At 34.7% G+C, this 20,882-nt stretch overlaps 8 protein-coding genes and 2 long non-coding RNA genes across 14 annotated transcripts; 4 read left to right on the plus strand and 6 right to left on the minus strand.

Annotated features, from left to right (window-relative positions):
• Nucleotides 1–9: 9 nt before the first annotated feature.
• Nucleotides 10–2,508, minus strand: AT1G03660 (Ankyrin-repeat containing protein). 2 transcript variants are annotated; one of them, NM_001331435.1, is made up of 4 exons: nucleotides 2,354–2,508; nucleotides 2,051–2,231; nucleotides 1,866–1,936; nucleotides 10–621 (listed from the first exon to the last, which is right to left on the minus strand). In NM_001331435.1, the coding sequence occupies exon 4, from the start codon at nucleotides 457–459 to the stop codon at nucleotides 136–138; it is 324 nt and encodes a 107-aa protein (NP_001318914.1). In that variant the 5' UTR covers nucleotides 460–621; nucleotides 1,866–1,936; nucleotides 2,051–2,231; nucleotides 2,354–2,508; the 3' UTR covers nucleotides 10–135. The 2 variants fall into 2 exon arrangements, with proteins under 2 accessions (NP_001318914.1, NP_001321230.1); NM_001331436.1 differs by lacking the exons at nucleotides 1,866–1,936; nucleotides 2,051–2,231; nucleotides 2,354–2,508 and adding an exon at nucleotides 783–965 and having other exon boundaries at nucleotides 11–621.
• AT1G04203 lies at nucleotides 2,090–2,295 on the plus strand. Its single transcript, NR_138669.1, has one exon. It is a non-coding gene; the product is annotated as an other RNA (long non-coding RNA).
• A 413-nt stretch (nucleotides 2,509–2,921) lies between the features above and the next one.
• AT1G03670 (ankyrin repeat family protein) lies at nucleotides 2,922–4,922 on the minus strand (the record flags this gene model as incomplete). The annotated part of the gene is made up of 3 exons (NM_100246.1): nucleotides 2,922–3,539; nucleotides 3,609–4,156; nucleotides 4,238–4,922. 3 exons carry the CDS (start codon nucleotides 4,920–4,922, stop codon nucleotides 2,922–2,924), a joined length of 1,851 nt encoding a protein of 616 aa, NP_171863.1.
• Nucleotides 4,923–5,471: 549 nt separating this feature from the next.
• On the minus strand, nucleotides 5,472–6,764 carry THM1 (thioredoxin M-type 1). The gene is made up of 2 exons (NM_179254.7): nucleotides 6,340–6,764; nucleotides 5,472–6,003 (listed from the first exon to the last, which is right to left on the minus strand). Exons 1-2 carry the CDS (start codon nucleotides 6,563–6,565, stop codon nucleotides 5,690–5,692), a joined length of 540 nt encoding a protein of 179 aa, NP_849585.1. The 5' UTR covers nucleotides 6,566–6,764; the 3' UTR covers nucleotides 5,472–5,689.
• A 220-nt stretch (nucleotides 6,765–6,984) lies between these two features.
• Nucleotides 6,985–9,292, plus strand: AT1G03687 (DTW domain-containing protein). Of its 2 annotated transcripts, NM_100248.5 has the most exons (8): nucleotides 6,985–7,301; nucleotides 7,568–7,708; nucleotides 7,796–7,888; nucleotides 7,967–8,093; nucleotides 8,203–8,309; nucleotides 8,437–8,517; nucleotides 8,613–8,695; nucleotides 8,787–9,292. In NM_100248.5, the coding sequence occupies exons 1-8, from the start codon at nucleotides 7,008–7,010 to the stop codon at nucleotides 9,004–9,006; spliced, it is 1,146 nt and encodes a 381-aa protein (NP_171865.4). In that variant the 5' UTR covers nucleotides 6,985–7,007; the 3' UTR covers nucleotides 9,007–9,292. The 2 variants fall into 2 exon arrangements, with proteins under 2 accessions (NP_171865.4, NP_973753.2); NM_202024.2 differs by having other exon boundaries at nucleotides 6,999–7,301; nucleotides 8,613–9,188.
• A 357-nt stretch (nucleotides 9,293–9,649) lies between these two features.
• AT1G03700 (Uncharacterized protein family (UPF0497)) lies at nucleotides 9,650–10,798 on the plus strand. The gene is made up of 3 exons (NM_100249.5): nucleotides 9,650–9,895; nucleotides 9,999–10,101; nucleotides 10,311–10,798. The coding sequence occupies exons 1-3, from the start codon at nucleotides 9,738–9,740 to the stop codon at nucleotides 10,542–10,544; spliced, it is 495 nt and encodes a 164-aa protein (NP_563689.1). The 5' UTR covers nucleotides 9,650–9,737; the 3' UTR covers nucleotides 10,545–10,798.
• Nucleotides 10,799–12,089: 1,291 nt separating this feature from the next.
• On the plus strand, nucleotides 12,090–13,430 carry AT1G03710 (Cystatin/monellin superfamily protein). Of its 2 annotated transcripts, NM_100250.4 has the most exons (4): nucleotides 12,090–12,455; nucleotides 12,528–12,677; nucleotides 12,793–13,012; nucleotides 13,170–13,430. In NM_100250.4, the coding sequence occupies exons 1-3, from the start codon at nucleotides 12,192–12,194 to the stop codon at nucleotides 12,985–12,987; spliced, it is 609 nt and encodes a 202-aa protein (NP_171867.2). In that variant the 5' UTR covers nucleotides 12,090–12,191; the 3' UTR covers nucleotides 12,988–13,012; nucleotides 13,170–13,430. The 2 variants fall into 2 exon arrangements, with proteins under 2 accessions (NP_171867.2, NP_001117223.1); NM_001123751.1 differs by lacking the exon at nucleotides 13,170–13,430 and having other exon boundaries at nucleotides 12,126–12,455; nucleotides 12,793–13,055.
• Nucleotides 13,431–13,595: 165 nt separating this feature from the next.
• AT1G03720 (Cysteine proteinases superfamily protein) lies at nucleotides 13,596–15,073 on the minus strand (the record flags this gene model as incomplete). Of its 2 annotated transcripts, none has more annotated exons than NM_001331437.1 (4): nucleotides 13,596–13,908; nucleotides 14,003–14,146; nucleotides 14,251–14,480; nucleotides 14,860–15,073. In NM_001331437.1, 4 exons carry the CDS (start codon nucleotides 15,071–15,073, stop codon nucleotides 13,696–13,698), a joined length of 801 nt encoding a protein of 266 aa, NP_001322034.1. The 2 variants fall into 2 exon arrangements, with proteins under 2 accessions (NP_001322034.1, NP_171868.1); NM_100251.1 differs by having other exon boundaries at nucleotides 13,696–13,908; nucleotides 13,979–14,146.
• Nucleotides 15,074–15,688: 615 nt separating this feature from the next.
• Nucleotides 15,689–15,900, minus strand: AT1G04207. The gene has a single exon (NR_138670.1). It is a non-coding gene; the product is annotated as an other RNA (long non-coding RNA).
• Nucleotides 15,901–19,414: 3,514 nt separating this feature from the next.
• On the minus strand, nucleotides 19,415–20,685 carry AT1G03730 (pyrroline-5-carboxylate reductase). The gene has a single exon (NM_100252.3). The coding sequence runs from the start codon at nucleotides 20,218–20,220 to the stop codon at nucleotides 19,717–19,719; it is 504 nt and encodes a 167-aa protein (NP_563690.1). The 5' UTR covers nucleotides 20,221–20,685; the 3' UTR covers nucleotides 19,415–19,716.
• Nucleotides 20,686–20,882: the final 197 nt, after the last annotated feature.

Genomic DNA, 20,882 nt, shown 5'->3' on the forward strand with positions numbered 1-20,882 from the left:
TGTATCAGAGACCACACCAAATTAAAAGACAACATATTTGATCAATCACTGTGAACGAACTTATGAAAGATTGCAGATAGAAACAATCAAGAGCTTGAATGTGTAATGGAAAATGTTCACAAACCTACATACACATCACTTATGTGCTTTGGAGCTAAAGACATGGAAGGAATGCCATGGAAGGAGCATCAATACAAGACAAACTCCAAATGCAAATGCAACAACCATAGACCAAAAAGCAAACATGATAAGTACCATGGCTCGTTTCATAGCTTGCTGTATCAGAGGAATATCACCCAGATGTTGTGGCCAAATAAGATTCATTGTAGCTATGACAGACAAGAGCACTGGAATGCTATTGCAAACCAGAAAAACTATGAACACTGCTTTCTTGACCAAACCTGTGATGCCTAAATCTGGAGCAGAACTGGTGTAGATCTTTGTAAATGTGAAACCCATAACAAATGTCACAACTGCTACAATTGTTGTACCACCATAAGCAATAAGATACGTTCTTGTAGTTTAGATATTCTGGGACGCTGTGAAGCACTCAAGAGAATTGGTTGTGTACCATTTGGTGAACTAGCAGATCCCAAAGCCATATCCAAGCTTATTATATCTCTGAAAGATTGAATTAAACGAGACATGATGATAGGACTTCACAAAAACATGTTTTAAAAAGCAGATTCAGAAATTTTATCATAAACTTACTCTCTTTTTCCAATTGAAACCCAAAAAGAATAGTTAGAACTTAAACTTGAAAATACACACTCAAAGATTACCTTAAGACGCTTTGAAATCTAGGTGATGAAGGAAGACGAAGAAAATAATGTTGAAGTTTTGAACTTGTAGCAACCAAAATATTTAATCCTAACAAGTCATTGACTTAATCAAAATAAGAAAGGAGAAGTCTGGATGTGCGTACCAATCAACGACGATGTTTAGCTTGCCGAGCAAGCAATTAAATAATTGAATTAAGGTCGTTGACTCCAACGCAAAAAGTCGATGATTCAAAGGTTGGGTTTTTGTCTTTATCCAAAACAACCTTATAGTTTTAAAAATATAATTTTAAAAACATTTTAAAATAAAATAAAAATAAGTGTTAAAAATCTAAATTATGTGTAAACTATATTGAACCTAGGACACTTCTAAGGGGTTTGGATGTTGTGTCTAATTAGTTTAACACAATATTTAAAAATTTAACATTTATCCAAAAAAAAACTTATAGTTTCAATAGTAATATAAAAATATAATTTTAAAAACATTTTTTAATAAATTAAAAACAAATGTTAAAATTTTTAATTATGTGTAAACCATATTGAATTTAGGACACCTCTTAGGGTTTTAGATGTTGTGTCTAATTAGTTTACATAACATTTAAAAATTTAATATTTATCCAAAAAACCCTTATAATTTTAATAGTTATATAAAAATATAATTTTAAAAACTTTTTATAATAAAATGATGATAAGTATTAAAAATTTAAATTAAGTGTAAACCATATTGAACCTAGGACACCTCTTAGGGGTTTGGATGTTATGTCCAATTAGTTTACACAAAATTCAAAAATTTAACACTTATCCAAAAAACCTTTATAGTTTTAATAGTTATATAAAAATATAAGTTTAAAAATATTTTTTAATAGAAGAGAAACAATTGTTAAAAATTTAAATATGTGTAAACGAAAACAGTTTGTTAAATAAAATTAAAAACTACTGTTGAAAATACTTTTATTTTTTTGTTGAAAACAAAAACATTTTGTAATTTATTATTTTTAAAAAATGAACGAATAATAGAAGAAATAACTTACATGGAATCGTGTTAAAAAAAAAAAAATAATAATAATAATAATAATAATAACTTACATGGAATAAGTGTTGAATTGTTGATGAACAGTGTTTGTCCACAAATCTAGTAGGCGATAACTTTCAATAGGCTGAAATTGAATAAAACGAAGAAAGGAGTGAATATTTGGTTTAGGGCTAAATTTAGAGACAGTAGACAAAAAAAAAAAAAGAGAAAAGCATAGAGGATTTTGGAAATTACTTACCGTTACAGGTCAAGAAAGAGAGGACTATGACTTTATGAGATTGGTGTTACTGCATCATCCCTAGCCCTAATGGAATTGGACAAGGAAGAACGGTGATTGTAAACGACGATTGGGCCTTGTTCTCTCCGGCGATGACTGGAATCAAACGCCGACGACGTTTATTGTTCTAAATCTTCTTAAACTTCAAACCATCAAAGATAAACATAATCCAAAACAAACCCTATTAAAGATTAAACAGAACAACGAAACTCACAATTAAAAGCAAAAGAGATTCACACCAAAATAGTTTCAGATAACACGTACCGACTGAGTCAAAATCCAATCGATCCATAGATCCTCCGAAGAAAAATAGAAATGAAAGATGGTTTCTTTTGTTTTCGTTTTGCAGAAGAAGAAGAAGAAGAAGATGAATGAAGAATTAGTTATTTTACAAGGAAGAAGAGTATTTATAAGCAAACGTTGTTCAATAGAAAAAAGGAAATTTCTATTGTTTCCTTTTTGTTTTCGACTAGGTTAAGAAAAAGGAAATTTTAATTAGGCTGCAAAAAAAGAAAAGGAAATTTCCTCACAACGGTCATATTTGTATCTTACTGCGTAACAACAATTTATCAAGACAAATTATTTGAGGTTTCTTATTTTTGAAACAGAGAATTTGGCCTTGAAAGCGAGAGGAGCAAAGTCGGGATCATGCATGTGAGCTCTTTGCAACAGCCAACGGTCATATTTGTCTCTGTACCAATTTTTGTGGTTACTTAGTAAAACCACAATTACAAACTCGTGAGATACAAAAACTGTTAAAAACAAACAGAACACTAACCATCCATCATCCATGATACAAAACAGAGCAGAATAGAACAGAACAGAGCATTCTTTAACCATCCATGTTGTTGCTGCCTTCGCTAACAACCAAAAGCATCAAGAAATAAGGAAAGTAGAAGATATGTCTGAGAAAGCCATGTCTTGTAGACGAGAAAGCGTAAGGAATGATAAGTAGCATCAGGAATACCAAGAAGGCTGAATCTATGGCTAATACAAGATGGGAAAGCCATGGGAGATCGCTCACCACAAGAGTAAGTCCAGCCACAGATGCCATCATCATTGATACAACAGCTGTTAACAGAAGTGGTAAAGCTAGTCGAAAAGCTTTCTTTGTCAGAAGTGCATCACCCAGTTGTGCCCATATTAGAGCCATTACAGTTACCACAGAAGTGCACATTGCAATGTTGTTCAACAACAGAAATACCTTAAAATTCAACTTATTGACCAATGCAGCCATGCCTAAATGTGGAGCAGAACTCATGTAACCACCGGGTAATGTCAAACCTGCAGCGAAGGTCACGGTTGCTACGAGTGTTGCAGTCACCATAAGAGTATTGACACTATCCTTGTATCTTTCTGGACTTTGTTTGCTACTCTGTGACACAGTCAAGGGAATCAGGTTTGGGCCATGTGGTGCTCCAGCAGATACCAAAGCCATCCAAATCAATCTCTGTAAACCAATAAAAAAAGTTACATGAGACTTTATCATTAACTACATGAATCTTCAAATTTGACATACCTTGTAAAGTACGTAAGCGTTATTGTCCTTCATCGTCTCAGCAATATCTAAAGCTGTAAAGCCTTCATTGTTGAGTGCTCTGAGGTTAATCCCATCGTTCCATGTAAGCATATTCACAACTATCGGGTATCTGTGTTTAGTGGCTAGGTGTAACGGTGTATTCCCATTGATATCTTGTTCATTCATCATTCTTTTCCCTTCATCAAGTTTTAAAAGATACTTGACAACTTTCGACTTACCAGCTATGGCAGCAACGTGAAAGATATTCTGACATTGATTGTTAAGTAGCTCTCTTGAGTCAGGACAGTGTTTAAGAAACTCCTTAATGATTCTGACATGTCCTTCCTTTGCCGCCATATGAATAGGAGTGAAGCCATCATCATCAGCGACATAACAAAGGCTTGAAGCTGCTTTGTCAAACTCTGCTAGTATATAGCGAATTCCCTCATAACATCCCATTGATGCTCCATAGGAAAGACATGTCCTTCCTTCTTCGTTGCGTAATTCAATAAGTCCTGGATCTTGTCTAAGAACAATACCTAGGATATCTGTCAAAGCAATGACCAAGAAATAATTAAAACATATAAAGAACACTTGGCGTACAAGGTTGAACAAACATAGAAACAAACCTCTTCTATTGGCCTTCATTGCTGCATGTATAACAGATTTTCCACTGAACATCGAAGCTAGTATAGATGGGGAAGATGAAGATTCAAGCATTTTAAGCACGAGCTCGTGATATCCAGCTTCTACAGCCATGTATAATGGAGATGCTTCATCATTGTTCTTATCAAATGATACATCATGCTTCACACTTACTAGGCAGAAAGCCACCTCTACATGTTTTCCTTTCAACGCGGCATGTAGTGCAGTATCTCCGTTCTTGCTTTTAGCGGCAATAAACGCATCATAGGAAGAAGACTCTGTAATGAATCGAACAAGAATCTCAACAATATTGAGACTGCCTGCTCTGGCTGCAACATGAAGAGTTGTCTCACCCATCAGATTCACATTTTGTAGAAGATTTGGGAATGTAGAGATTATAAACTCCACTATATGGACATGACCCAAAGCAGCAGCAATATGAAGTATTGAATTCCCTTGATTGTCTACGAGTCGTTGAGTGACCTTTACGTCATCGTTTATCCTTTTCAGGAGGGAGACTTTGTCACCTGCTCTTACAGCACACAAAATCGCTGGATTCATAATCTCAGATTCATCCTTGTCTTTGAAAATAGTCCACTGATCTGGATCTGAAAGGGAGCCAGATGTGGACGAGGAGCTTACTGTTTCAGATTTACTGTCACACTTCATACTCTTGTTCAGTGCTACTTTCACTTTAAAATCTCCTGATCAAAAAGAATAAGTAAGATTTGATAATCCTAAAACTTCAGGAATATTAGACGACATAAACATCCACCTAAATAACTTTAAATTAATGCAGCATAAGAAAAAGTGAGAATTACTTGAAGCAGAGAGACAGATTCGAACAGAGAGAGAATCTATGCGCAGTACTGGGTAGATTGAATTACTTCTTAGGTTATGTAGAGATATAAATGTGAGAGATATATTCTCTTGATGACGTGAAGAGGATTAGCGTCGCTTTTATTCTAGTTCTAAACAACATCCGTAAGGTTCAAAAGATCAAACTTTTATCATCACAAGGTTTTGTAAGTTTGTGTGTAATGCTTTGACCTTGTCTCAGTTACGCAATGTTATTCAATGTTTTCGGTAATCCGACATTAGAACAGTATCCTTAAGGTTCTTCTAAAGATCAGACCTTTTTGTCATCACAAAGTTTTGTAAGTTTGTGCGTGTAAATGCTCTGACCTTATCTCAGTTTTGCAATTGTATTCAATGTTGTTAGTTAGAGATTAGAATTTTAGCCCCTACGACCAGGCCTCTTCAAAGTTCTAACCGTGTAAATTGGTAACAATAATAAAATGTTTTCGTAGACTTCAAATTCTGAAAACCTGAGACATCATATTATCATACAAGTCTAGATGAACAGTGATGAGTAGATAGGTAAAAGGTAGAGAGTCGAGAGATACAGAGAAAAGAGAACAGTGACTAGTAGTTCATTACAAGAATTTGTTGATGCTGGTTGCTAAAGTGTCTTTAGAGACAGCACCGATGATTGTATCCTTCTTCTCACCATTGACAAAGATCATGATAGTTGGGATGCTTCTAACACCATACTGGCCAGGGGTTGCAGGAGACTCATCAGTGTTAAGTTTGTAGAACTTGAACTGGCCGGCGTACTTTTGCGCGAGTTCGTTGACAATGGGATCAATCATTTTGCAGGGTCCACACCATGGTGCCCAAAAGTCGACAAACACAGGCTCATCAGCCTTGAGAACTAGAGAGTCCCATGTTGAATCGTTGACCACTGGAACTGCATGGATCATATAGCAAAAAAAAACCAAGATTAATGACTCACCATGAGTGTAGAATTATGAATGAAGGGATAACAAATCCAACAAACAAGCATCTTGAGTTTCTATAGATAGATACTTAGAGATCCTAATACATATGTGCATAAATAACATGACAAAGAGGTTCAAATCCGAAGAAACCTTTTTCTAGTTGTCTTCCAATTTCACTACTTGAACATGGAAGTCATTTCATAGACACTAAGAGAGAGCCCCATTAGAGTTAACCCATAAGAATTCCCAGAAACAAAACGCATAATCGAGAAATAGCATTGATTTACAAAGACGAGAGAACATACTTCCTGTAGCAGTGTCCTGAGCTTCACAGATAACGCCTCGTCGTAATCGGGAAACCCTAGAATTCTTCGAGAGTGAAGATAGAGAAACGCGAGTCCTCAATCCGCTCGATTCCGGCAACACAGAGAACATCTGTCGAGTAGAGAAGGAACCCGTCGGCGAGGAAGCGATTCTCATCTCTGACCGGATAGAAATCGGCGGACGGGAAGTACACGTGTAAGCAGCCATTGTTGTGTAGCGAGAGAAGAGATAGAGAGAAGCAATCTACACACACGATAGATTCGATTTCTTCTTGAGTCCCAAATGTAATAATATCCAAACGAAGAAGATAACAAAAACAAAACCCACGAAAATGAGAGATAGGAGAAGATTAAGAGGAGTGACTGATTTTTTAGGAATCCTTTTTTCTTTAGAGCTACTATTGTTTAATTTTATCCGATTAAATAAATTCCCTATTATTCAAGCTCTAAGACTATTGGGCCGCAGTTTCATTAAAGCCCATTAATATTTCTCGTTTTCGGAAAAACAAAAAATTATCGAACCAATTAACTTGAAGTGTATCAATCAAGGTTAAAGCTCACTGGGCCTTAGTTTCATTAAAGCCCAATAGTATTCACTTACCCCGTAAAATTAAATTATTATTCCTCGAGAAGCCCAAACAGTAAAAACGATGCGTTGTATCGCTGGAGCATCCGTAGCCGATTTCTCTCCGTCGCTACTGTTTCACCGCCGTAATCTCGTAGCTGTTGGCCAGAGATTGCTTATGACTTCCTCGATTTTGCGTTCTCATACGAGGGAATTCGACGTTTGCGATGAAGGAATCATCTCGGTAGAGGAGTGGCGGAAATGGGGTCCGGTGTCTCCATTTCCATCCGCGGTCAAACAGATTGTGGATGATTTGAAAGTTCTGGAGTGCAAATTGGATTCTCCGATAGATTTTGGTGGTAATGGTGGCAAGTTACAGGTAAATGCCGATGACTATCATGATAATGAAACCTCGTTGCTTGTTTCCTTTCAATCGTTTTATGCTTGGATTGTTTAGTGCTTTCTATTGGATAACTATGAATCTGGTTTTGTAATTTTTGTGTTCAAACTAGTAACCTAAGTTAGATATTTGAGCTATGGTTACGTATGTGGTGCTATGTGCCAGTGGTTTCTGACTTGATGTTTTGAGCTCTTAAATGTTATAGTGAGGTTATAATACTTCTACTTGTGTGACAACTATCACAGGGACCGTTTGGTGCATACGAAGATAAGAAGCATAGGGCTACATATGAAGCATTAGATGACCCGGAGAAAAAGTTTCGTTTTTTTTCTGCTCGACAGGTTGCTTGTCGGCTGCTTGGGAGCAGGGGTTATTTATGCCAGAAGGTACTTCATTTACTCTTCTTGAATTGTTGTATTTTGCCATGAATAAACAACTCAATACCTAAAGATGAAACATTTCTGAATATGCAGTGTTGGCTTGCTATGGAGGATTGCATGTGTTCATATGTTAAGCCATGTGGTTTATGGAAACGGATACGTTTTTGGCTGTATATGCATCCTAGGGTTAGTATTGTACCCACTAGTTTTAGCTATTCCAATCGCCAATTCCTATGTATTGATATGCTGTTTAGCTGTTGGCAGGATTTTCTACGCCAGAACAACACAGGGAAGCTGTTGTGGCAGATATTTGGCGTCCAATCAGCTACACTCTGCGTCTTTGGAATAGCTGAAGACGAAGAGATCATGTGGAATGAATTCAAGCGTGCAGGTTGTTGATTCTTCTAAGTCTTAGTGTAGATGCATTTGTTTAATCTTACATAGATGTCACTCCATGATTTTGCTAAAAATCTTGTCTTTTTGTTCTGATGGATGCTCAGGAAAAAGCCAAGTCCGTTGCCTCTATCCCAACCACAACTCGGAAGTAACTTTCTCGGTTAAAGACGCTTTTGGTAGTTCGGCTTCAGAGAATCATGTATCATCCACGGTAAAGATTGCAATGTTTTGACTATGGACTCTCTGTTCTTCTATCGTTACTTATTTCAAACAGAAAAATATTAGATAAGGTTGTGGAAGGATATAGAGTGAAACTCTACACTTTCTATATTTCCCAGACAGATGAGGATAAAACTCTGCATTTCATTTTGCTTGATGGCACGTGGAACAATTCTGCTGCAATGCTCAAGCGTTTAAAGGTACAGGCTGATCATATCTCACATGGATTTCATCTTTTCCCCCTTTCTCTAAAGAACTACACGAAAATATGCTTAAACTCTAAACTCATCTGTAGGATCATGCAAAGTCAGTATGGGGAGACGAAGATCTTCCTTGTATATCTCTTGCAACCGGTGCATCCGCAATGCACAAACTCCGGTAAAAATAGTCTTTATTTCTCATGTTCCTGGTCCAGTCTCTGTCTGCCAAAATAGTGCCCTTCCTTCCTCATTTGATCTCTGACGTACAGGCCACAACCATCATGGGACCGGACCTGCACGGCTGCAGCAGCAATTGGACTCCTATCTGAGCTTAGCCTTCTCCCACAGTTAAGCAGCTACGAGTTAGACAAACAAGCTGATGCAGTCGAGGAAGCTTTGGTCATACTACTGGACTCACTAACAGGTCGCCGCTTAAGAATGGGCAGGTCAATAACTCGTAAAGGCAGAAACACCATCAGCATGTGCTAACAACAGAACCAGTTGGGATTCTATTGTCACAACTCACAACTATGTAATGAACGCATCATCAATGAGGATCAACGGAAGCAAAGAGGTAGCTGAGATTTGATAACATCAGAAACAAAGATCAGGTCTTGGGTCAAGTGAGTTCTAAAATTGTTGATGCAAACACCTAAATTTTTGTAACCTTTTTGAGCCAGTTTCTGTAGCCCCACATGTTTAAAGACTACAAACTCAATATTATTTCTTCTTCTTTTAAAACGAGCAAAGCTAATCATTAATACATTAACTACAGACTAAACCCAGAGGTTACACACCGTACACCTAAGTTAGGACAACGCTTCAAAACAGATTTTTTGTTCATTTTATTATGTCATCAAATTAGGAATTATCTCTTTAACAAATGAAATTTGAGTAATACCGACATATTATTAATCTATAATAATTAAAGAATATTAGCTTGAAAAACGTCTATGGTTTTACTAAAAATTTAGTTTTCATTATTCTTTGGCTTTTTTAATATCTTGAAACAAAAAGATAAATATTGCATGACCGGTGGAGACAGTTGAAGAAAACCCAACCAACCCATCCAACACTTGAATAACATATTCATTTTACTTTGGTTTATATTTCGTGATTTTGTTTTCTTAATTATCTCTCTCTCTCTCTCCCTCTCCTTTTCTCTTCCATAGTTAAATTCTACAGTTTTAAACTCTTTGGAGATCCAAGAAACTAAACTGATGGTGAAGTTAACGCAGAGATTGGGTGGGTTGGTACTGCGATTTGCGGCATTTTGTGCCGCGTTAGGAGCGGTTATCGCAATGATCACCAGCCGTGAAAGATCTTCCTTCTTTGTCATCTCCCTAGTGGCTAAGTATAGCGATTTGGCTGCGTTTAAGTGAGAATTTTTCTTTTCTTTCTATTTGACGTGTTTTATTAGAGTATTTAGAGAAGTGTATATGTATTCTAATGATATGTTATTGCATTCGCATGTGTGGCAGGTACTTTGTGATCGCAAATGCGATTGTGACCGTTTATAGCTTTCTCGTTCTGTTTCTTCCAAAGGAGAGTTTATTATGGAAGTTCGTAGTTGTGTTGGACCTGGTAATTAATTATATTACCTCTTTAATTACATTCAACTTCTTTCTATCTTGACAGTTCAAAAATATATATATATATATATATAACAATTTAGATATAAACATTCCAGGAAATTACAAAATTGATTTGAATCATGATACTTCTAAATTTGTCTATATTTTGAATATGTGTTTAATCATTATGTATTTGTAAATGCTAAATTAATCGTGAAGATGGTGACAATGCTGCTGACGTCAAGCTTATCAGCGGCAGTGGCAGTGGCCCAAGTGGGAAAAAGAGGAAACGCAAACGCAGGATGGTTGCCAATATGCGGTCAAGTTCCGAGATTTTGCGATCAGATAACCGGAGCTCTAATCGCCGGTTTAGTTGCATTGGTTCTCTACGTTTTCTTGCTCATCTTCTCTATCCACCATGTTGTTGATCCTTTTCTTCTTCGAAAATCATGAATCAAAGTAATATAAAATTTAAGGCTAAATATTCATGGAACCACATGTGTTTTTGTGATTTTAGTGTTGTTCATTTAAAATTAAGTCACGTGTCATAATTTCATATGGTTAATCATATCATCATTAATTAATAAATAATACTATCTTTTCTATAGATAAGATTATATTTAAAGTTATGTTACTAGATAAGATTAAACTGACAATATATTACATGAAATTATGACACGTGGATTTTTATTAGTGTAGTAGATAGATTGATCATATAAAATTATGTAATAATTTGTTTAATAAAATAAAAATTATGTATTTTTTTTTGTTTATGTATATATATGAGAAATGAACTTCAATACATTTTCAAAAAAAATTGTGTTGAAATATACCTTAGTCGTTTTATGAGGTTTTAACCTTGAGCAACTCGTTTTTCCGCATGTGTTTTTGAACAGGTTGAATATTATTAAGTGACAAAAATCTTTTTGTGGGCTCCATTACTTGATGATGATTGACCAGCTCACACTACATCACGTGATCAACATCTCTTACTCAATTGATACTATAATTCGAATAGAAAGTAATTCAGTTTTTTTTTTCCCTATAAATTCTAAGACATGCATGCTTGTACTAAAATCATTTAAAGATTTCGTAGTATATGCATAAAATGATATTTTAATATATGCATGCCATACAACGAAAGTGTTTAGAAATTGAATGATTGTATTACTTGTAGTTTCAAAGATCCAACAAGAATGTGTAGATGCCCTATACAATACATAACATTAATTAGAAATGGATGATTTATTAGCCTTCAAAATCTAACCGTTACTTTTACATTCCACACTGACACACTGGTCTGGTTAATAATTTCAAATTGCCATTCTTATTTTTACGGAAACTAAACAACAAAACAATAAAATGTAATGGCTGTCAAAAAAAATAAAAAAAATGATAAAATGTAATGTGTAATTGCGATTTTACGTAAAACGACAAAACAAAGCATTTTAATACACAAGCAATTGAATATATATATTTTTTCAATTTTTCTTATTTATATTTTTTTTTCTGTTTTCAAGTATTTAATTTATACTTAAATTTTGTTATTAAAAAAGTTATATCATCGTTGGTCAATTGGACATGATTTGAAAGTATTTTAAAATATGATCACCACACAAAATTGAAGAATAACTTGAACTTTAACATAATGTCAATATACTTTCGATCACGTTGGAAGGATATCTACAAAATGAACTTGATATTTTTTTTGCTATGATCTATCGTTTTATCAGCTATGTTTGTGGGTTTAATTTCGATGTTGTTAACAGTGTCTAGTAGTACATATGCCATCTATAACTCGAAAAAGCTACATCTAAGTGGATATGATAGCTTACAAAATCTAAATCGTAAACATGATCGCTAACCTCACAAGTGTTGTCGTTTTCCATCGCTCTGTTATAGTCATAGGTTGTTTTTTTATTTATTGGTACAAAATAGAATGTTAATTTACTTAGCCCAACAATTAAATTTTCTATTGATTTGGTGGGCCAACCAAATCTTTTTACTAAGGGTTAGCCAATCATTCATTCCACCACGAAACTTTTCTTCTTCTCAAACTAGTTTTTCAGAATTTCTAGGGTTTTTGAAATTGGGGAAAAAATGGATCCCAAATCCAGTGATGTCGATACGGTTGAGCCCGAGGTGATGGACGCAGATCTCTCTTTGAAACGCAAGGCCGAAACGATTGAGCCGGCGGATTCCGATGAAGGATGCGAGGAAGAGGAGAGAAACAGTGAAAGCGATGACCAGGTTTGGGGTTTCGATAGTTTCGAAGGCTCAGACTACGAGTCGCCTGATGAGCCTCCTGAGGATGATGAGGAATTGGAGTTTCGTCGATACACGCGCTATTACCACGAGAGCAAGGTTTGTCGTAAAATTAGATCTGCTCTCCATCAATCTTGGTATAAAGCTTGAACCTTTGTGCGGTGGTTACAGGGTTTCAAAGTGGATAAGCTTCCTAAACATGTTTGTTACGGAATACGCCCTCTCGATCTGGATGCCCCCTTCTTCAAGCCAAACATGACGGGGCGTGACTACATGGAGATTATGGCCAATGTGGCTATTGACAAATACAACCAAGTAGAGGCTAGTACTACTACTACTACTACTACTACTACTACTCTTTTTAGTTTTTTTTTGTGTCATCATTATATCTTCCCGATAAGTAGAGGCTATATGAAACTTGTTTATTTTATTGTAGAATAAGACGTTAAAGCTTGATCATATCGTGAGGGTGACGGTGCAATTGAGCTATGGATACAAAGCTTATATTACATTCATGGCTAAGGAATCTCCTCATGGAGAGCTTGTGGAGTATCAAGCTAAGGCTGAGCGCAAGGCATGGCAAAGAAACATTCACCCCATCTTTTGCAGACCAGCTCGCTCTGGTGCTTGATTTTTTCTTCCTAATTAATTGGATGGTATGTAATGGTTGACACAGATTATTATATTCACTCTTTTCTTGAAATATCCTTATTAGAGGCTTTAATCTTTGTGTTTATTAGTATCATCTGATTCTTATAATCTATATTCGATACAGTTCCTCGAATGATATGTGTTCTCTTTTTCTAATTGCAGGGTTGATGGTGTCCTTGGGCGTTCCCAATGCCCAGACCAGGAAGACTAAGTAGTTACCGATTTTATCTCTTTTTCAATGCCCTATGTACTCAAGCTTTTATGATCAGAACTCGATTTATGTTGTTTGTAGTGGGGGTTGGGTTAAATTATTTTAAAAGGAGTTAGACCTTCTATGGCAATTCATACTCCGTTTCAGATCCCACTATTGTATCCAAGTTGTTGGTTAATTGCTAATCTCATCAATTTCTTCACTTATAGTTAGGTGGATGTAGGAGATTTTTATAATCAATAAGCTGTGACATAATCGGGGGAAAAAAATTAAAATGATTTAAGCAAAATAAAACGAGAATTTTAATGAACAAGGCTCAAAATGCCAGAAGAAATGAGTTTTTAGTGAACAAGGCTTAAAATGCCAAAAGAAGTGCGTTTAAAATGAAAATACTTGGTTCCCATTACCAGTAACAGTTAGGGAAGAAGACAAAAACAAAAAAGAACCGAATCTCTCAAGTAACCAGGTCTGCTTAAGTTAGACGGGGCCATCTGGATAAACAAGTGTGGTCTTGGACTCGTCATCTATGAAGATCCGCCCAAAACCTTTCACGCCCCAATCCTCTCCCCAACTATTCTGAATCAAGAAGAATAGTTTATTTTCTTTGGTGTAGCCATAGCCGACAATGAGAACTACGTGTCCCCCTGCATCGCCATCTTCCATGTCTACGCCGCTTACATTGTAGATACTCTGAAAGCAATAAAAAAAATTTAGTTAGTTGATCCAGGTAATTACTTGTATCACAGAGAGACATATATACCAATCCATTTGACTTCTTACTAACATTGCCAATGAACTGGAAATTGTGAGTTATATCAAACGCTATGGCAACCGGAGAGATATCAACTTTGGACTTGATGAAATCCTTTGAAGGACATTTCTCCATGGAAAAGTTCCACTTGGTATGATGTCCAATATCGCTCCCAGCCTCCATTCAAGTCATAAAAATGAAACTAATTAGTTTGTCACAAACCCAAAAAGAAGTGTATCTTAAAACAAAGTACTAGGTGATATTCGAATTACAAGTAGTACCTTCGACTTCGATTCTCTTTTTTTTAGCAACCCCTTAACTGCTATGTGATTAATAGCATCTTTAAGGTTCTTAAGTTTCATCGACCCCGGTCGTTTGCCTCGAGTTTTTTTCATCTTCAAATGCACGACGAGGTCATCATGATCGAATCTTAGGCGGCCAGCTATGTACTCTTGAGTTATATTGTAAATGACTTGCAGAAGACGTGTCAATGCGATGGCCCAACATATCTCTGCAATTGGTAATCACAATTTAAATTTTATCAACCCATAGATATTAGTTATAGATAATAACTCTGTAATCTATATTGGTACACATTAATCAAAACAAAAAGTTACCAAATTTTTGCTTCAAGACTTTATCAACTATCTCTGGAACACCTCTGTAATCTTTGGATAGTTTGCTTCCATCTCCAAATTCCTTAACATATAAAGTGAACTCAAATAGAGTATACATATATAAAACACAACCATTTAAATAATCAAACTAACATAGTTTAATTTACAAACTTTTTATGGTATGTTAACATATTTGTATTAAAATCTATATATTAAAATAATTAGCTATATATTAAAATAATTAGTTAGTAGCAGTTAGTTAAATTTATATACCGATCTTATATGAATTGCAATTTAAGTAACATAGTTTTGATCTAACCCCATTGTCATCAGTTTGAGTCACCGGTGTGATAGTTGGACCTTTCTTCTTAGCAGTTGCGGCTTCACGCTTAATCTCATTAGGTACTTTTGGCGCCTTATAGGTTTGCCACCAATGGATGGCTCGTTTTTCCCCATTTCCTACAAAAGAAAAGAAATCCAAAACCATGCGTCAAAAAGTGCAAAATCAAAATACATAAAGTGATAAAATTAAACAAACAAATTCACAGGAACGAATATTACTGATGAGTCAAGAATACCATCAAATCTATACATTTTTACAATCAACAAGTTACCTTGCGAAAGCAAAAAATAATGATTGTCAAATAAGCAAATTACATAGATCTCTTCCTTATCTTATCTTTTATCAACATGTAGTACTAGTAATTAAACCCTAATGCTTAGTCTTTATAATTCCATGAATGAAACCTTTTATGAACACTTAGATTTGACACAAAGCACTGCGAAATGCCTCAAAGAACACAAACTCCCACCGCCAACCAAAAATCTCTACTTCAGAAGCATTATACTGTTCCAATAAACATCAACAAACCTAAAGAACGAAAATCTATGCAAAAAAAAAAAGTGGGTTTATTTTATAATTCCATGTATGAAACCTTTTATGAACACTTAGATTTGACACAAAGCACTGCGAAATGCCTCAAAGAACACAAACTTCCACCGCCAACCAAAAATCTCTACTTCAAAAGCATTATACTGCTCCAATAAACATCAACAAACCAAAAGAACGAAAATCTATGTAAGAAAAAAAGTGGGTTTTTTTTTTACATCAAAAGTGTTTTTGACACAAAAACCTCGTTCTTTTTTATGGCAAAAACACTATTTGAGAACAACAAATCGCACAGAAAAGAAAAAAATTCAGAAGAAAAACTTTTGTTTCTTCATACCTTTCTGGTGGAGAAAAGACAGTGACAGAGAGAATGGAGACAAAGAAAACTTAAAGGAAATGATGGTGCACTAAGGAAGAAGGGTAAACTTAAATAAAACATTAGAATTATTTAAATATAATTTCTAGAGTAACATAAATGTTACGAGGGCCCCATTTACTCGGTGATCGAATTCGACTCACACTCGATCACGTGATCAACATCTCATACTTTCTAATTTTCTTACTATTTCGATAAGCAACTTTTTTAGGTTGACACAAGCCTCATGTATTTCTAAGAATTTATATTAGTGAAAATAAATATTATTAGTTGTCATCAACACAAACTGAGATTATAGTTTACAAAAAACAATGACCATGTTTACAATTGAACCTAGAGAATAAATTTCGTTTCCATTATTACGCATCAAAAATTTAATGACAACCAAATCATAATATTTTTTTTGGACCTGCAGAGATCAATGTTCCATTTTGTCTCCTTTTTTGTGCATCTCAGTGCTTGAAAGTGCTTTCAGTTTTAAAAAAAGTTACGAAAAATTTGTGTAAAACTTAAAATATTTTGATCATTTTACCTTGTATAATAGTTTTTAAACACAGTCAGGACCTTGACACCAGCTATATGTTAAAATGTGCCAATTAATAGTATGTACTAATTCCTTTATTTTAATATAAGATGTAAAAAGAAAACATTAATTTTCTGTCACGAAAGTCACATAAATGAATAAGTGTATGCATATATATATCTTTCCGTTTTGGTGTAACATACTAGAGAGTAGAGATCGAGAAGGAGACCCTCTCTGAAAATCCTTAGAAAAGTTAACGGGATATAAAGACCGAAGATATGGGCTTGCGTATTTTGGAAAAAAGGGCATATACGTACGTGATAATCAATTGTTTTTTCCGATTAGTATAATAATGACATGTATCCCACAAGTAAGGGCAAGATTATACTAGCTACTAGAAATATGGATCGATCCCTAACAACAACATATTTGAACCCTAATTTGACTGTTAATTTTTCTTATCTTTTTATCTTTTTGTATAGACAAAATTATTACAAACTCAAAGTAGATATGTATGTATAAAAGGTATATTAAATAATAAAAACTAACTGAAATAATTAATATATATACGTACGAACAATTTTAGAAATGTATTGGAAAAAAAAAAAAAATGTATTGAAAAAGCAGACAAACTTTATAGTACATGCGCCAATTTTCTAGGGACAAAACTGGTGCTACATTTACTGGTATCATAAAAATCGAATAATATCATAAATATCGCAAAACTTCAATTTATTATCAGTATGATCATAGTTATCTCTAATAAATATATGGAATTTTTTGTGACAAAAAGTAATAGATATAATGGCATTTTGGTAAAAGGCAATGCCGCCTGCGAGTAGAGGTGCCTAGGGTTAAGGTAGGGTTAGGGCTTGGCAGAAACTTGATTTTTAAATAACGAGAGAACAAAAAATTTGACGGGTAAGCTCGAAATGCAAACGTGGCCGTATAACATGCGTCGATATTAGGATTTCAAAAAAATCACGTTTTGAATTTTACAACTAATATTCTGCTTTTTGATTAAAAAAAAATCTTCCTTTGAGAGCATCACAGTTATTGACTTGTCGAGAGTAAGAATTTAATTAGCTGAACTTTTTTTTGTTTAACACACAGCTTTAATTTGACTTGGCAAAACACACATCTCTTGACATGATCAAAACCTGCAACATATTATTGCCATGACATGACGGATATTGATTCACGAATAACGATGTTCCATTGCTGCTTTTTGTCTCTGTATGTGTACCTTAAAAAAGATTGGCGTGTTAGATACAACTTATTTAAGTCTGACCCAAAACAAAATAAAAAATAATTAAAAGATAAATTAAGAAATTTTAAATTGACGAAAAAAAGTGACGAAAAATAATTAAAAGAAGAAAAGAAAAAAACGAAAAAAGAAAAAGGACAAAAAAACATTTGACGTGAAGGGCATAATTGTATTCAACTTGGAAGTCAAATTCAACATTACGACTTACGAGGGCAAAAGATTCTAGGGTTGTGCTCAGTTTTAATTTTGGGGTTTTACTGAAACTGATATTAGCAAACTGAATTCTATAGTTTTCATTCAATTGTATGAATTATAGATTCCAATGCCAGCACTGAATACATCTTGTCCAGATCTCTTTTTGCCTAGTAGAAATCGCATGTCCCGAAACGAGTTCACCAGTGGATTCTGTCTAAGCAACGACCAGTATTGGTTTAGATCTCTCTTAAAACTGACTACGAATATACAAAAGTTTTTGTAAATTTACACGACTACTAATTTATTGTTCCAACAAATTTGAGTTTTGAAACCAGCTCCACTTTTTCAATCTTTTCCGTACAGATGGACTTTTGTTATCATAATTGGTTTTCGTGCCAAATCTCAAAGTTTTTGTTTTCCCTCCTTTTTTGGCCAATCTCACTCTCTCACACATAGAGAAATTACTAAACATTACATTGAAAAGAAAAAAAATATTACTAAACATCAACAAAATCAATTATTTTTATAACAAATTGCAAACTCAAATTTGGAGAATTCTGCTCTCATTGCCAAAATACTAGTTAACGAATAGTCTGTAAATCAACTGAAAGTTTAGGCACTATAAGGTAAGGGTAAGGATTACTGTTCAAGTTAAGAAATATGTAAACATATTGTTGTTTATTATTATTTTTATTAAAAGGTTTTCATTTTTTTAGGAGCATACGAAAACATATAAATTGGACCATACCCATTACATGATGAACAGAGGAAACGCCCACAAGGGGAAACCAGGCCCAGATAAGAGAGGCTCGTGAACACACATGGGCCACAAAGCCCAAAAACACCTAATTTTTGTTTAATAATTGATATGTCCGAGAGACCGAGACCATAGTTTTGAGTTTAATAATAATAATTTATTTTTTATTTATCTGTTATTTCTGGGGGTTATGCTTAATTACACTGTTCATTTTTACTAATACAATAAGAATATTGATTTCCCTATTTTTATTATTCGGGTTGGATAACTAATACAATTTTGGCTTGGATTTAATCGTTCTCAGTTCTCCCTTCACTCGTCCCAAGAAATGATATTCACAGCTTGGTTTTGCAATAGAAAGTATTTCACTAAATCATAGCTTATCCATTATTAACTACGTTTAAATTGTCTAATGTATGGCGTATGGGAGATGGGCCTAAATTCCAAGACATAATCACTTGTAGTAATCTTTAGAACACTCTACATGGTCTGCTTACTAAAACTTAGTTAATAATGAACTTACGAGAAAAATTCAGGTCATCATTTGAGAAGAAGTAAAAAGTAAGTAATCAACTAGACACAAAAAAAGAGAGGGTAAATTATAAGCAAAAAGATAAGTAATTTTAGGAAAATGAACAAATTGATTAATAAAAATAATGAATATACCAAATTTTAATACTATCATGGAAGCGTCCCCAAAAAAAAAAAAAAAATGAGAAATGCATGAATTAGTAGTTGGATACTTTGTTCAGTTTTGTTGCTAGGTAGGATATATATATATATATATTATTTTTTTATTGCTAGGATATTTTGTTGGTACAGGTTATATTTCTGCTATGGTTTACCAAAAAGAAGTACCTTGAACCCAACCAACAATGGATAGCTAACATTCGCCAAAATGTAATAATTTGACACGCTTTCAAGAAATAATAATGATAGTGATTCAAGAACATCTCCGTTTATAAAATGTACATATACATTGCTACATTAGCAACAAGTTAAACAAGAAGCAAAAGACAAGAGTTTCTTCAATATAATAGTCAAATTTCCAGGAAAGAAAGAAAAACCCACCTAATCCAATAATAATAAAAAAAGAGAAGAAAATTTCCCAAAATCAAAAACCCTAAATCGAATCAAAATCCTTTCTAATAAGAATGAAATAACCCAAAACAGCACAAACCGCAGCAACAGCATTGCCTTCTTTCAAAAGAACCTTAAACACAAATCCAAACACTTCTCTTGTAATCTTACGAGCTTCAACAACCAATACCCTTCTCGATTTCCCAAAAAACGCAAGCAACACAACCACCGATATCCAGATCACCATAACCGCCGGAACCGCAACCGCAGCCGCCGCAACCATCGACATGGCTCCAAACACAGCTCCTAACACCACAGACGCGTAAACCGCCGGTAATCTTGACGGAGACGGCGATGACGTGTACTGGAGCTTGTACCAGCTAAGCACAGATGTGAGAAAGTTCCATGAGGAAGCCAGGAGAATCGCGTAGACAGCTACAAAGAGACAAACCCATGTCCGTCTCTTGCTCATGATTCGCATAAAGATAAGGTACGATCTTGGAGGAGAGCCATTCGATGTTCTTGGCGATCCTGTTGGATCCATCATCGGCGATCTGATTGAGATTTTTTATTGAGGGATTTTTTCTTTCTTTGTGTTGGAAATTGAAATCTCCGTGATTTGAGATTTGTGCTGAAGAACTAGAAGAAGAAGAAGAAGAAGAAGAAGAAGAGAGAGAGCACAAAAAAAAAAGTGAAAGTCTTCAGATTTGGGGAAAATAGATTAGTTCACGTGAGTCCCACTCTCATGTTAAAGCGCGTGTTAATCACTCGTTGGTTTAGAGGCTTGTAGTGGAGTACACGCGCTTAAGTTTCGTTTTATTTATTGATTTCCCCCAAAAGAGACCAGACATGGAAATTAGGAACAAATGAATATACATGGAAACTGCGTGAACTCACTCTGATCAAAAATATTATTATTTCCATTAATATCACTTAATTACTCTTTTCTTCGTTTATTTCTTTCTCCTCTCGGAATTATGAAATTAAATACTAATGACGAAACGCGATTTCTGTTTATACCATTTTTTACTTCAACAAATCTGTTTGAGACGTAATGCATTATCTTCTTTTTTTTTTTTAGTTTAGTCGTATAGCAAGTTAGGGACAAACAAACAAATGCGATTTGTCTTTCCTTTTCTTTTTTTTAATGCGATTTGGCTTGATAGTGCGCCTCTACGCTTATTATAGCCGACAAACTAAAATAAAAGA

This window comes from Arabidopsis thaliana (assembly GCF_000001735.4).
Source record: "Arabidopsis thaliana chromosome 1 sequence".
Classification (NCBI taxonomy): Eukaryota; Viridiplantae; Streptophyta; class Magnoliopsida; order Brassicales; family Brassicaceae; genus Arabidopsis; species Arabidopsis thaliana.

Excerpts from the sequence above, each read along its gene's own strand:
- AT1G03660 (NM_001331435.1), bottom strand. The coding sequence starts at position 459 with ATGGGTTTCACATTTACAAAGATCTACACCAGTTCTGCTCCAGATTTA.
- THM1 (NM_179254.7), bottom strand. The coding sequence starts at position 6,565 with ATGGCTGCTTACACGTGTACTTCCCGTCCGCCGATTTCTATCCGGTCA. Across the intron at positions 6,004-6,339 it reads TCAGGACACTGCTACAGGAA|TTCCAGTGGTCAACGATTCA; the intron begins GTATGTTCTCTC and ends TGATCCATGCAG.
- AT1G03687 (NM_100248.5), top strand. The coding sequence starts at position 7,008 with ATGCGTTGTATCGCTGGAGCATCCGTAGCCGATTTCTCTCCGTCGCTA. Across the intron at positions 7,302-7,567 it reads GTAATGGTGGCAAGTTACAG|GGACCGTTTGGTGCATACGA; the intron begins GTAAATGCCGAT and ends CAACTATCACAG. Across the intron at positions 8,696-8,786 it reads TCCGCAATGCACAAACTCCG|GCCACAACCATCATGGGACC; the intron begins GTAAAAATAGTC and ends TCTGACGTACAG.
- AT1G03700 (NM_100249.5), top strand. The coding sequence starts at position 9,738 with ATGGTGAAGTTAACGCAGAGATTGGGTGGGTTGGTACTGCGATTTGCG. Across the intron at positions 9,896-9,998 it reads AGCGATTTGGCTGCGTTTAA|GTACTTTGTGATCGCAAATG; the intron begins GTGAGAATTTTT and ends CATGTGTGGCAG. Across the intron at positions 10,102-10,310 it reads TCGTAGTTGTGTTGGACCTG|ATGGTGACAATGCTGCTGAC; the intron begins GTAATTAATTAT and ends TTAATCGTGAAG.
- AT1G03710 (NM_100250.4), top strand. The coding sequence starts at position 12,192 with ATGGATCCCAAATCCAGTGATGTCGATACGGTTGAGCCCGAGGTGATG. Across the intron at positions 12,456-12,527 it reads GCTATTACCACGAGAGCAAG|GGTTTCAAAGTGGATAAGCT; the intron begins GTTTGTCGTAAA and ends CGGTGGTTACAG. Across the intron at positions 12,678-12,792 it reads ACAAATACAACCAAGTAGAG|AATAAGACGTTAAAGCTTGA; the intron begins GCTAGTACTACT and ends ATTTTATTGTAG.
- AT1G03730 (NM_100252.3), bottom strand. The coding sequence starts at position 20,220 with ATGATGGATCCAACAGGATCGCCAAGAACATCGAATGGCTCTCCTCCA.